This window comes from Pipistrellus kuhlii, unplaced genomic scaffold, assembly GCF_014108245.1.
Source record: "Pipistrellus kuhlii isolate mPipKuh1 unplaced genomic scaffold, mPipKuh1.p scaffold_m20_p_9, whole genome shotgun sequence".
Lineage (NCBI taxonomy): Eukaryota > Metazoa > Chordata > Mammalia > Chiroptera > Vespertilionidae > Pipistrellus > Pipistrellus kuhlii.
In genome coordinates, this window is record NW_023425595.1 from 16,009,162 (window position 1) to 16,022,210 (window position 13,049).

The 13,049-nt window shown below is 35.5% G+C and overlaps 1 protein-coding gene across 3 annotated transcripts in view; it reads left to right on the plus strand.

The window, feature by feature from the left end:
* KIF18A (kinesin family member 18A) overlaps positions 1-13,049 on the plus strand; it is a 72,633-nt gene that overhangs the window by 56,182 nt on the left and 3,402 nt on the right. For all 3 annotated transcript variants that reach the window (XM_036427582.2, XM_036427583.2, XM_036427584.2), the window contains 2 exons: positions 7,973-8,414; positions 9,063-9,170. In XM_036427582.2, coding sequence (XP_036283475.1) covers positions 7,973-8,414; positions 9,063-9,170 — 550 coding nt within the window. The remainder of the gene's footprint in view (positions 1-7,972; positions 8,415-9,062; positions 9,171-13,049) is intronic.

A 13,049-nucleotide genomic window follows, 5' to 3' on the forward strand; every position in this document is an offset into this window, starting at 1 on the left:
GAAGACAATTGGGAGAGACCAGGCCTACAAGAGAGGCAGCTGGGGGCAATCAAGCCTGCAGGGGAGGGTAGTTTGAGGTGACCAGGCTGGCAGAGGAGGGAAGTTGGGGGCAAACAGGCTAGCAGGGGAGCAGTTAGACATCAATCAGGCTGGCAGGGAAGTGGTTAGGGGGTGATCAGGCTGGCAGGCAGAAGCGGTTAGGGGCAATCAGAAAGGAAGGCAGGTGAGCATTTGGGAGCCAACAGTCCTGGGTTGTAAGAGGGTTAGGGCAGTCAGACATCTCTCAAGGGACCACAGACTGGAGAGGGTACAGGCTGGCTGAGAGAGACCCACCCCCTGTGCATGAATTTCGTTCTCCGGGCCTCTAGTATTAATATGATATTGGATCTCCTGAATTTATTCTCAACTTCTATTTTCTGTTTTCTGTTATCTCTTTTGTTCTTTCTGGGAGATGAATCCTCAACTTTATCTTAAAACTTTTATTTTTTTATTTTTCCCCTTCATATTTAAAATTTTTAAGAACATTTATGTTTTCTTTTATTTTTTCCTATGTATAATTATAAATTCTGCTTATCATATAAAAAGAAATCCCATCAAATATCTAGTAACTCTGTGTTCTAATAATAAAATAGTCAGTTTAGGGGAAACCTAAAAATGCCCTTCTTTTATCTAAAAAGAACCCTTTGATTTTCCTTTTAGGGGATATGTAAGCACAGCTACCAATATTTTAGAGAAGTAGGAGAAAAAAAATCTATATTCATTACTGAGAAGTTACTTAATCCCCCTAGTGTCAGCTATGTGTGTTGGCCACAAGGCAGCCTTTCCAGAAGATGAAACCTTATGACTTTTAAAAGGGTGATGAAAGAGTAGTCACTTGGAAGTATAGGTGATGATGATGTGGTCAGGGGAACCCAACTACTTTCTTGTATAGACTTTCAACCAATTCTTCAAATTTTGCTCCACCCTGTGCTCTCATAAACCGCCTTATGCCTTCAATTCCTATGAATTTTCTGAGGCTTTAAAAAGCCAGCAGCTTCCTTCCTCCCACCCCAGATATTAAAAGGTTTTTTTAAGAGAATATAAAATTACTCACACTTTTTTCAACCATAGTTTGTATTTTAATGGATTAATGGATTATGCCTTATTTACTTCTGTTTTCTGTGACTATCATTCTGTCGTCGTCCCCCCTCCCTTTTTAATTTTAATTTTAATTTTTTTTTGCTTGAAGGGTCTGTATGTGTATGCTTCGATTTGTTTTTGGTGCCTTTTTTTTTTTTCCTTCAAAATTGGCATCATGCTGTATATAAAATGTCTATACTGCTTCATTTAATGAATATTTCTCTATATCATCAAATAATCTATAAAATATGGCTTGAAATAACAATGTAATTGTGAATGCTCTGTATTTTATTTAACCATTGTCTTAAAATTGATTTAATTCCCTCTATGGTAGGGTCTTGACATTGTGTAGTGGTGAAGAATGTGGCATCTGGCTTGTTAGAAATTCTAGCCCGAGTCTCTATAACAACTCTGTCATTCTCTTATGTTATCCTTTCATTGATCCAGTGAGTTTACTCTGTGCTGCTTATTAGTATATTTTTGCTTATTACTTGCTGATAATCAAGTCGAAATTAAGATTCAGAAATAGGGGGAAATGTTTTTCTTTTCATTTATCTAACAGTCCAGGGAAAGTAGAAGAGGAACTAAAGCCACAAGTAGTCTCAGCTAGAAACTAACTCTTGGTCCCAAGGTTTTTATTTGTGTGTGGTGTGGCCACAAATGCTGGGAGCAAGGCACTCCGTATTGGGCACTTTCTGTTCAGTGTTCCTTTCCACACTGAGACACCTGGGTTGGGACTGAATCTCTGGCCTCTTTGTGTTGCTGCTAATATTCAGATATTGACTTTTGCTATATCCCATAGCTTTGTTTCCCCCTTTCTCCCCTACTGCACCTACTCCCCATCTCTGATCCTAATTTAAGGGACTTTAGTAACATTCTGCAGATGTCTTTTACTTAACTCCCAGGATGAAATGGGGAAATACTGTAAGTTATTCTCCACGTCTTTCTTTTCCCAGTTCTAGGTACACAATACCCTTATAAAGTTGTTGGATATGCAAATGATACTCTTTCCTTATTTTCAACATAAGGGCAGGCTTTCCCCTATAGCTACTATATGGTCATTTTAAAGGGAATCTAGAAGGGGAGCTAGATGTCTCTACTCGGTTACCATCTTGGCTAAAATTGGTTGTCTTTTTCATAGTTTACCTTCATATCCCTTTTGTTTCTAAAGCAAAACAGATAAGATGAAGCCAGCCGAATGCTAGTTCTTCTAGTGAGAACTTCTTCAGGTATTCAGTGCCTTTCTATCATCCTCTATAAAAAAAAGAAAAGGTTCTAATACTATGTAAGTCAAATAGTATTTTTATCATTACAGGACCACATTTTGCATTTTCAGGCTTCACTATATATACATTAAAATGTGTTGATCCTTTGTAAGAAATTGAATGAAATAATTACAAGGTTTTAGGAGTGGAACAGTTGGTGTATATGTAGTCATAGTACATCTATGATTTGAATGGGAGATGATCTCTTTCAGTTGTTTGAAGATGTCTAGAGATGAATTTGCAGAGAATGTATTAATTTAAACATTCCCCTCTTACTTCCCCTCACAACTACCTAGAAGCCAAAGTCCATTTTCATACCTTTTATCTGCCACCCTGGTTCTGGAATATTTTCTACTAGCCCACTCTTCTTTCCTTTTCCCTGTCCTATCATAGAAATGACACCCAAATAAGAAATCATATTGTGAAACTCCAAATGGTATCTGCTGCCTCAAGTCCATGAGTATCTAAACTAGAGGGAAGAAAGCAAATTCCAAGAAACCTGTATTTACTTAAATCAGAACTTCTCAATAAAGGACAGGACCTCAAGCCTGTTGAGTTGGGGTGGAGAATGGGTTTCATTAACAAGAATGCCAGTTTTAAAGAAATGACATTTAGGATCTTTAGAACTTTTGCAATTATGCATTGTGGAAATGGTTCATGATTTCATGGAAAGTGGACAATTTCTGTTGTTTATGTTGTGTAAAATTAATAAACACTATTTTGTGTGAACTTCTTTCTTCTTATCTTTGATCCTGATTGTTAGGCCACTACTCACATCTACACTAATAAAAGAGAAAGATGCAAATTGGCCTTACCTTCGCGACACCTACCAGACAATCAGGAGTGAGTATGCAAATTAACCCAACAAATATGGCAGTTTAATTTGCATACCCAGGTACCAAGCGGCCAGGGGCGGGGTGGCTTCAAGCAGCTTGAGTCCCCAAGTTCCAGGTACAGGCACCATGCCCACAGGCTCCTAGGACCATTGCCAGCCCCAGGAGGCGAGGGCAGCCATGCAGTTTGACTGCAGACAGCAGGGCCTGTTTAACCATCGCCAGGGCAACCCAGGAGCAGGCAAGCGCGGCCCACAGCCAGCACCTAGCAGGGCCTGTTTGGCCATCACCATGGTGTGGAGCAGGCAGGCCCCACAGAGAGCAGAGAATCATGGGGAACGGCCCTGAGCCATCAGTGGGACATTCCCTGAGGGCTCCTGGATTAGAGTGGGTGCAGTCGGGCTGAGGGACCCACCCCCTGCCTGTGCACAAATTTCGTGCACCAGGCCTCCAGTATGTGTATGTCACTGGATATGTTCTGGATTTACTTTATATAGTTTTTTATTAAAGCACCCTTTCCACCTCTCTCCATTACTTCTGCCTCACTAGCCCAAGCTCTTGTTAGTTCTTGCCCAATCTATAGCAATAGCCTTATTACTGATTTCTCTGTTTTCTTTCTTGCCCATTCATAGCCTGTTCCCCACCCAATAAGCAGAGCAATGTTTTTAAAAACATAAATCTGGTTTGGCTCAGTGGATAGAACGTCAGCCTGCGGACTGAAGGGTCCTAGGTTCAGTTCTTGGTTATGGGCACATCCCCAGTGGGTAGTGTGCAGGAGGCAGCTGATAGATGTTTCTAACTTTCTATCCCTCTTCCTTCCTCTCTGTAAGCCAATAAAATATTTTTTTTAAATTAAAAGAAAACAACAACCACAAATTCAAGCCCTCATCTTGTCCACAAACCCTAACACTGCATGCCTGCCTCTCCTTTCTCCTCTCCCTCAAACTCACCGCACCTCATTCACACCAGCCTTCTCTCTTTCCCTGCAGCTCAACAAAGTCATTTTGCACTTTGAGAATAATTGTCATCTCTTGGACTCCCTTGTTCTGAAAGTTGTAACTATGATTTCCTCATTTAAAGGCACTATAATCAGCCTCCAGGTTCCTCCTTTATCGTTTCCACTTTACAGACACAAGAATTACAGAATCTTGTTAGATAATATTTTCCCAGGCTTCATCAAGGGAAACTACAACTGACCCATGCCTGTTCTTCTGGAAAGTTACTGTATATCCTCTATGGAAAAATACAGCTAGTCTCTTTTATGGACTTTGAGCTAGCGTATTAGATGGTTCTCACAGTTTATTAAAATGTACAGTGAAATGTATAGTGCCCGGCACTCTCCAGCTTGCTATACCCACGTAAAGTGCTCCATTACCTAACTGGCTAGAGGAGAATAATGATTTATTACATTTTATGAATTATATTCAGAGTGAAATATCAGTTGTTGATTGTGTTCTTTTCATTTTCGTGGATAAGTGGAGTCACAGTGGATTTACTGTTCAGTTTGTATTTACATCTTTAAATCTTGTTTGGGCTCTGATTTTCTCCTGAATCTTTCTTAGCAACAGTCAGCCTACCATCCTGATTGATCATCTGTTTTCTGTTCTCTTTTTGTTTGTTTTTTTAATCTATATTAAATATCTTAGAAGATAATAATAAAGGAATTGTCTGGATTTGTATTTTAAACATGCTGTATATCCATAGCATTTTTTTTCTTCCATGTCCAGTAAAACTAGTATTTGAATCCACATTAACTTCCCATCTTCTATTTCTCCTTCAAGTTATCTCCTGCCAGGAAAGCAGAATTATAGCTAAAGATATATCTCTGTAGCATTACTGTTGCTCTCACTGACAATTGCTACTCAGCCTGATCATAACAAAATTTGATATTGGGTGTACATTTACATTATCTCAGAGAACAAGTAGATAATTCTTCAGTGTCCCATGACAGAACCCCCATGTTCACGCTCTTTACAAGCAATAGGGAAGAATGGTCTACCATCATGGAAATGTGCCCAGCGCCACTCCATAGATTCTCCTTCCCTAGATAGAACGTGAAAGCAAACAATGACTCTTGGGATTTCATGTTCATTGTGTTTGAAGTTAAATATATGTGCCTGCTTTAACAATACCTTTGGTTTATGGTTCAGTTTATCATCAGCCTTGATAAACTGGATACCCGGTAAACTCAAAGGGAGACATTATTTTAAATAAGTTTTAACTGAGTTTTAGCTATAGATGGAATACTGGAAAGTCAGTGACAACTTTCCCTGTGAAGTAGTAATGCTAACGGCTGAAGCTTGTTTATATTTGTAGAGCCTTTCTTTGAACCCTAAGTATTTTATAGATAATAACTAATCCTAGAAAATTCTCTGTACATAAAAAGGCAGTGTCTCCTTTTTTTAGGGGGGTATTAATGCCCACACTGCTTAAGTGAGTTGCCCAAGGTCACTCAGTGAGTTGTTGGTAAAGCCAGAAATAGAATCCAAGTCTCCTGACTCCCAATTCAGTTCTCTATCCTCGCTATAGTTTTCTATCCTCTATATACCCCTGCTGCCTCTCATGGGAAAAGAAGTTAATCTTCCAGCTATTAATAGCCACCAAATTGGTGGTAGCAGCACAGTGGAGAAAAGTAACTGTCTTTATACTGCAGCATTAGTATAAAAATATCTGGTAATGGAAAATTTGACAAATGTCATGTTAAAGGTAGTGGAAAATTATTTTAAGATCTGGATCTCATTTATCTAGTTCTCAGAAAAGTAAAATTTCTTAGTAGAACAGGGATCATATTTTTCTTCCTGTTTTTAAATTGTATTTCCTAGAGGGTAATTGTCAACCTAGCCATAGCAGAGCCTATTGTCAACTAACATAAAAAGAATAATGCATGTACTGTTGGTGATTGCTATAAGTATATTTTCTAACTTGGGAAGTTTGAATTGCTTTATTGAAATACTATATCACTAATTTTATTCGGCTTTCAGTGTTAATGTTATATAATAAAACAAATATAACATCAATTGAGAATTTTATTGCATGATTTGAAAACATGGGCAGAAGTGCACATTATAGTTTCTTCCCTGGACGGTACACTGCAAAGTTACTTCATGTGGCATCATGAAGTTCACCAGAATGAAATAGGCAGAGCAGAAAAAATAGTTAAGAAATGCGATATATAGGCACACTGCAGATGATCAATTTATTGTTATGTATGAACCAGGTCATTACTCTGATATTAAAAAGAAAAAGTGCTTGAGAGATGTTTATGTACCGGTACTTAAATATTAAAACATGTCTAGTATTGTGGAAATTTACACCTGAGTTTAAACAAAACAATTTGTCTCTTAATTTTGGACCAATAAACAAGAACTCTCCTACTAAAAATCTCTGTATATTATTATATATTTCTATTTAAAGATTACTATAAGTGCTTAATTAGAAGAATCACATGGTCAGAATTATGTGTAAATGTAAGAGAGGTGGGATTGGTGGAGATTGGAAAATGCAAGGAAAAGTTTATATATATATATCTTGTTATTTGAGATACAGGTGACTGAGAAGGTAGTGGCAAGAGGATAATTACAAATAAGGGAGTATAGAATAAGAAAACTAGAGGGTCAAGTACATATCCCTGCGGAAATGTATACATTTACTGGATGGAGGAAACAGAAAGTAACACATGTTGGAGAAGTAGTAGGGAAATTATTTTGAAAAGCTACAGAAGTTGCAGGATTAGGGCCTAGAAAAGTTATTAAACTTAATACTTCCTGGCATTTGGGAGGCTTGCTTTTACAGAGTGATAAAGGTCAAGTAAGAGTACTGTGAACTCTTCAAATTAGATTTATTTATCTTTGGTATTAATCTAATTTTTGCAAGCCTGTGAATTATTATGATACAGGAAATAAGCCACCAGAATGCTTAATTAATTACTATGTGGTTTAGTTACAGATACAATACATTCATTCACCTTGGACTTCAATGATTATTGTCATTCTCTTTGCTTTAGAGTAGACATTCACTCAATTAGTAATAAACTGGTGATATTTTTACCATAGAACAAGCTATAATATTCAATGCCTAAAAATGTTGTATACGTTATTGTTGTCTTAAACCTAAATCATACATGAAAGCTGGGAATTGCATGTGAATTTTATTGAAATTAGTTGGAAATTTGTTTTCATGATTATTCAGTATTTCAAGATAGCTATATCTATGAAATAATATTTATATTAGCCATATGTTATTTATTTTCTTTAATAGAATCTCTATAAAGTTATTAGCAATAAATGATTTTTTTCCCTTCCCAACTTATTTTCTTTCAAATTTTTATGATTTGGCAGGAAATATGCTTTATTATCAGTGTTTTGTTTTGTTTTAATCCTCACAAGGATATGTCTTTATTGATAGAGAGAGAGAGAGAGAGAGAGAGAGAGAGAGAGAGAGAGAGAAAGAGAGAGTTAGAGAAACATCTATCAGTTGCCTTCTGTATATGACTTGACTGGGAATCGAACCTATAACCTTTTAGAGTATGGGACAACACTCCAACCATCTGAGCCATCCAGTCAGGGCTTGGTCATATTTTTTTTTAACTAATGAGATTATTGGAAAACTTTACACAATGAAATATACAGATTATATATCATAGAAATGTACACTTGAAACCTATATATTCTTTTTAACCACTGTCACTTTAATAAATATAATTTAAAAAAATATTTGGGCAACATTATTGAGATTCTTTTTAATTTTGTTGAACAGGCACATCTTCAAGTGAATCTAATCTTCTTAACAGTCCTTCTCAAAAAAAAACTCGAAGAAAACTAATGTCTTCTCCCTTGAAAACAGAACCTACCCAAAAGTCTGCACTGTCTGAAAGTATACAGCTAAATGATTCTTTCAGCCAAGAACTTCAGCCTATTGTGTATACCCCAGAAGGCTGCAGAAAACCTTTGCAAAATCCATCTACAGTGACCTTATTAAAACCATCTTCTTGTACTACAAGTTGTCAGGCCATTGGCTCAAATATATACAGTGAGAATTCTCTGAAAATGTCATGTGAAGTAAATCTCCCGGTCATCAGGAGAAAAGAACATAAACAGGAGGATTTGGACTCTATGTTTACTATATGTGAAGACACCAGGAGATTGAACAGCAAATTACCTGAGCAACAGTCGGTATCAAACAATAACATTGTACAAAGGTATAGAAAAAGAGTACTTGTTGACTTTTTTCCTTTTTTTGGTAGCCTTTAAACTAGCTTTTTTCCCCCTTTAGCTATATTTGAAATATATTTCATATGTCTATTTTAAAGTCTTTAATTTAATAACTTAAATCAGTGGTCGGCAAACTCATTAGTCACCAGAGCCAAATATCAACAGTACAATGATTGAAATTTCCTTAGAGAGCCAAATTTTTTAAACTTATTCTAACACCACTTCTTCAAAATAGACTCGCCCAGGCCATGGTATTTTGGGGAAGAGCCCACACTCAAGGGACCAAAGAGCCACATGTGGCTCTCAAGCCGCAGTTTGCCGACCACAGGTCTAAGGTATGGTTGACTACACGTCATCCAAGCACACATACCCTTCTCATTTCATCTGTATTATCACAACTAATCTAAATATGGGGAGAATGACACCTTCACCTTTTCCTGCTATTCAGAATGCAGAAATGTGTCTATGGTGTAAAAGTGAGACAAGAAAATCCCAGAGTAAGCAAGGGAAATTTTATATTATAGTATAATGTTTTCCTCTTTAAAGTAATATGAAATGGTATTCCAGTTACATAAGTGGATGGCCCCACTCCGTAGTACAAATCAAATTGCTTTTTATTTTTTGTTGATATACAGGCTTGCCCCTTCCTCATTCTCAGCGAAACATCCTCTGCCTGTACAAAGCATAGTACCATCCTACATGGCCATGACCGCTGCTGCCAAAAGGAAACGGAAATTAGCAAGGTATGATTAAACAGGAGCTGGCTCAGACTTCATATTTACAAAAGATCACCTTTATCCTTTGTTTCCTCCAGTTCTTATTTATTTCTTATAATTAAATCGTTAATTCATATTTAAGCATATATATATAATAAATTTCTCCGAATGCAACACTGGGTTTATATTATTAAAGGGAGATCTTAATAAAGCCAAGTATTTCACTTGACATTTGCATAAAGTATTCCGTGTATCAGATTATTAAAAATAAATTTTAAAGTCTCTGGCCTTCAAAAATGTCATTTAATTTTAACTTTTGGTACAATTTTTATTCATTTGGTATTTTTTCTTTTAGACATTACCAAATTTATTATGTTCTGAGATTACATTATTTTAATGGGTTTTAATATATGGCTGAAATATAATGAGTAAAGAGACTTCTGTTTCTGGCTATGACACTGTAGCTTGTATCAATCCAAGATACCCATCAAAGAAACATTATGAAAGTTGATAAAATACAACCAGTAGCTGCTTCACTGGCACTGAAGAATAACCAAGGCAGCCAGGATTTGAGTGTTTCAGATCCCAGAGAAAAGGAAAATAAGCTGTAGGGAGCCTGACCTCCTCTGCCTCTCTTCCTTTTAGCACTTCACAATTTGTGGCATTATGTGGAGGCCAAGCATAAAATGGGAGCCTGTAGGTTATCAGCCATCTCCCTGCCCTAGAGACACAGACTCTTTGTGTGTAGCTTTGCCCTCCAGATATTTATTTGCCAAGTTCTAAACTCTGTGGAGTATGAGTTCAGGAAACCAAGTTGAATGTAGCTTCTGAGAGACTAACATATTAAGCAGAGTTTGGACATTCTTAAGAGTCTAGGACACAAGAATTCTTGTTCCAGAATCATCATGGAAAAAGAGCTGTTAGAAACCAGTATTTTATTTGAGATCCCTGAAGGTCTGTGGTCCAAGAGTAGGGCAAACTAGAAATAGACCCATTCTTAAAAGCCTAAAACAGACCTTACACCAGCTCAGCCCCTTTTCGGAGTAAGATGATCTATTCTGCCTGCTTGCCAGAAGAAAATTATGGTTTTTCATACACCATGGTTAGTACTTAAGCAAAAATTACGAAGTATGCCAGGAGACACCAGGACCAAATGACTGAAAATCAAGAGAAGTAAAATTAGAGAGGCAGTGATCCGTAGTGATGCAGATACTGAGATTAGCAGATAAGGAACTTTAAAATTTAAACTATGATTAACAAAGTGTTGAACAAAATAGATGATAATTTTCCAAAGAATTATATTCTATTGAAAATTAATCAAATGTGTACTCTAGAACTGAATAAATAGAATTATTGAGATTAAGAACTCGGTAAACTGTTTTAACAGATTAGGCACAACAGAAGAGAGTTTATTGAACCAGAAGATAGACTGATAGAAAAAAAAGCAAAAAAAAAAAAAAGCCCAACATCTGTACAAAAGGATAGAGAATATAGAGAAAACTGGAAGAAATGAGGAGCACAAGGAAAATTTTAGGATACGAGGAAAATAAAATAAGGGACACCTGTTTGTATTTTTTAAGTCCCAGAAAGAAGAAAAAGAATGGTGGAAACTAGTATTTTGAGAGTATGTTGACTAATAATTTTTCCATAATTGACAAAAGATAATTCACAGATTTAAGAACCATTGCAAACCACAAGCAGCACTCGTATAAAGAAAAATATACCTGTGTACATAGCAGCAAAATAGCTAAAAATCAAAGGCAAAGAAAAAATTTTTTAAATACACTGAATTATATGAAATGAAGCCCATTTTATATAGTCTTTATATCCTGCAACATTAAATGCAGTGATGAGATGGTTGTATTTTTAAAATGGGTCCGGTTAACTCTCTCCCTTTTATTTTGACATGTGGTTGTGAGGAAAAGAGTGTAAGATCTTAAACTTAAACTTTTTAAGTTTCTTATTTTCCACCATGGACCTAGACTATCTGGGCTAATGTAAACAGATTTACAAAAAGCCTATTGATTTGTCACCCATAGAGTATCATCTCATTGGTTCATTTAAGATGTACCCTTTTCTTTCCTACCAAAGTACAACAGGCCTTTGGAATATGTGCGCTAAAAACTCATGGATTGGTTTTTTCTGAATGTCTATCCATGATGTTTTAAATTTTGTATTTTGCTATGGCACAAATTTGAATTGTGCAGTTTGGCTCATGTATGGGAATCATTCACCTTCATCAGTGACTAATTTGTGTTTTCATCCATCTGATCACTAATTTTCATTGTGTTGATTGTGTTATTTCAATTAATTAATGTTGGTGACTTGTTCTTCGCTAGTAGCATCCTCTGTTGTGTTAATTTAGATGTGGTAAAAGTTTATAGCTAAGAATATTTTTAAACTGTAAACATAGTCATTATCAAAATCAAAAGTCCAGGTATGTAATATGTATTTGGAGTGGTTTTAGATGTTACCAGGCTCCCACATGAGCAACTAATATTGTGAAATAATATTAAAGAACTCATAAAGAAAGTAAGATTTCTCATAGACTATTAATTGCTCTGTTACATTCCCTCTGGTATCAGTAATTAGATCCTGCCATTAACTATGGTTAAAAGAGATTAATGGTAGAAATGTACATAATTACCTTTTTTTTCTTCTTTTTCTCCAATTAAATCTACATGAGCTTGAAAGTAATAAACTCTGGTATTTTCCATTTAGCAGCTTTTATGTACGTGTTTAGGTGTGTTTATATTCTAATATGATTTTTGAAGGTGAAAAAGAAAAGGATCCATGTATATAGTTATTTTATTTTTTGAGTATCAGTTTTTCTCTCTGAAAAAGAAAAAAATATAGTCCAAAAAACACTGAATTTTTTTTAAAAAAACCTACCAACCTGGATATTTAGTTATTAGTTAAATGAGAATATTAAATTTTTAACCATTTCAATTTATTTAATATCACAGTAGCAGACTGTTTTAACTAAATCAGTCTACCAAAAACATAAATACAAAATATACATATGTAAAATTTTACTTATAAATTAGAGTTTTTGTGTTTTGTTTGCTTTGTGTTTCTTTGATTGGTTGTTTTGTTTGTTTGTTTTGCAATCTTTCTCAGCATCCTGAAATGGTCTCACACCTTTCCATACATTTTTGGTTTATTGGAAAGATGTCTAATAATTTCAACTAGAAATTATCTCAGCTGAAAGAATATGAGATGCTATAGCATTCTTCCTATGTAAGAGAACAAACAGTTAAATCCTAACTTGTTTATCCTCACCCAAAGATATTTGATTTTTTTAAAGAGAGGGGAAGGGAGAGAGAGAGAAACATCTATATAAGAAACATTGATCAGTTGCCTCCTACATGTGCCCTGTAGGGAGGTGGGGTTCAAACCCACAACCTGGGTATATATGTGCCCTGACTGGTAATCAAAGATGCCACCTTTTGGTGCACAGAATGATGCTCCAACCAAATGAGCTGCACTGGCCAGGGCACTAATTTTTATTAATAGTGTGGAAATATATCAGGCACACAACTAGGAGGATCTTTAGCTTTCTTCTCAATGTAGTCTCTACCATAATTTGAATTTGGAATCATATACTAATTTTAGGTGTGTTTTATTTTTTAATTTAATGATGTGACATAATTTTATAACATAAATGTTAAACATTTAATCAGTGGACTATTTTATCTAAATCCATTTAATGTTTTAGTATATTTTACTTATACGTAAATATACAATTTATCTTATTAGGCTTTAATTTCATTCTAAATATGAGTTTTATTCAGATAATTTTATTTAAAAGCTTAATTTTTCAAGTAAAAATCTGTAAGTAAAATTCAAAGGTCCTAAAACTAGCGGAAATGAAGAATCCACAAAATAAATAATAAATTAATTTTA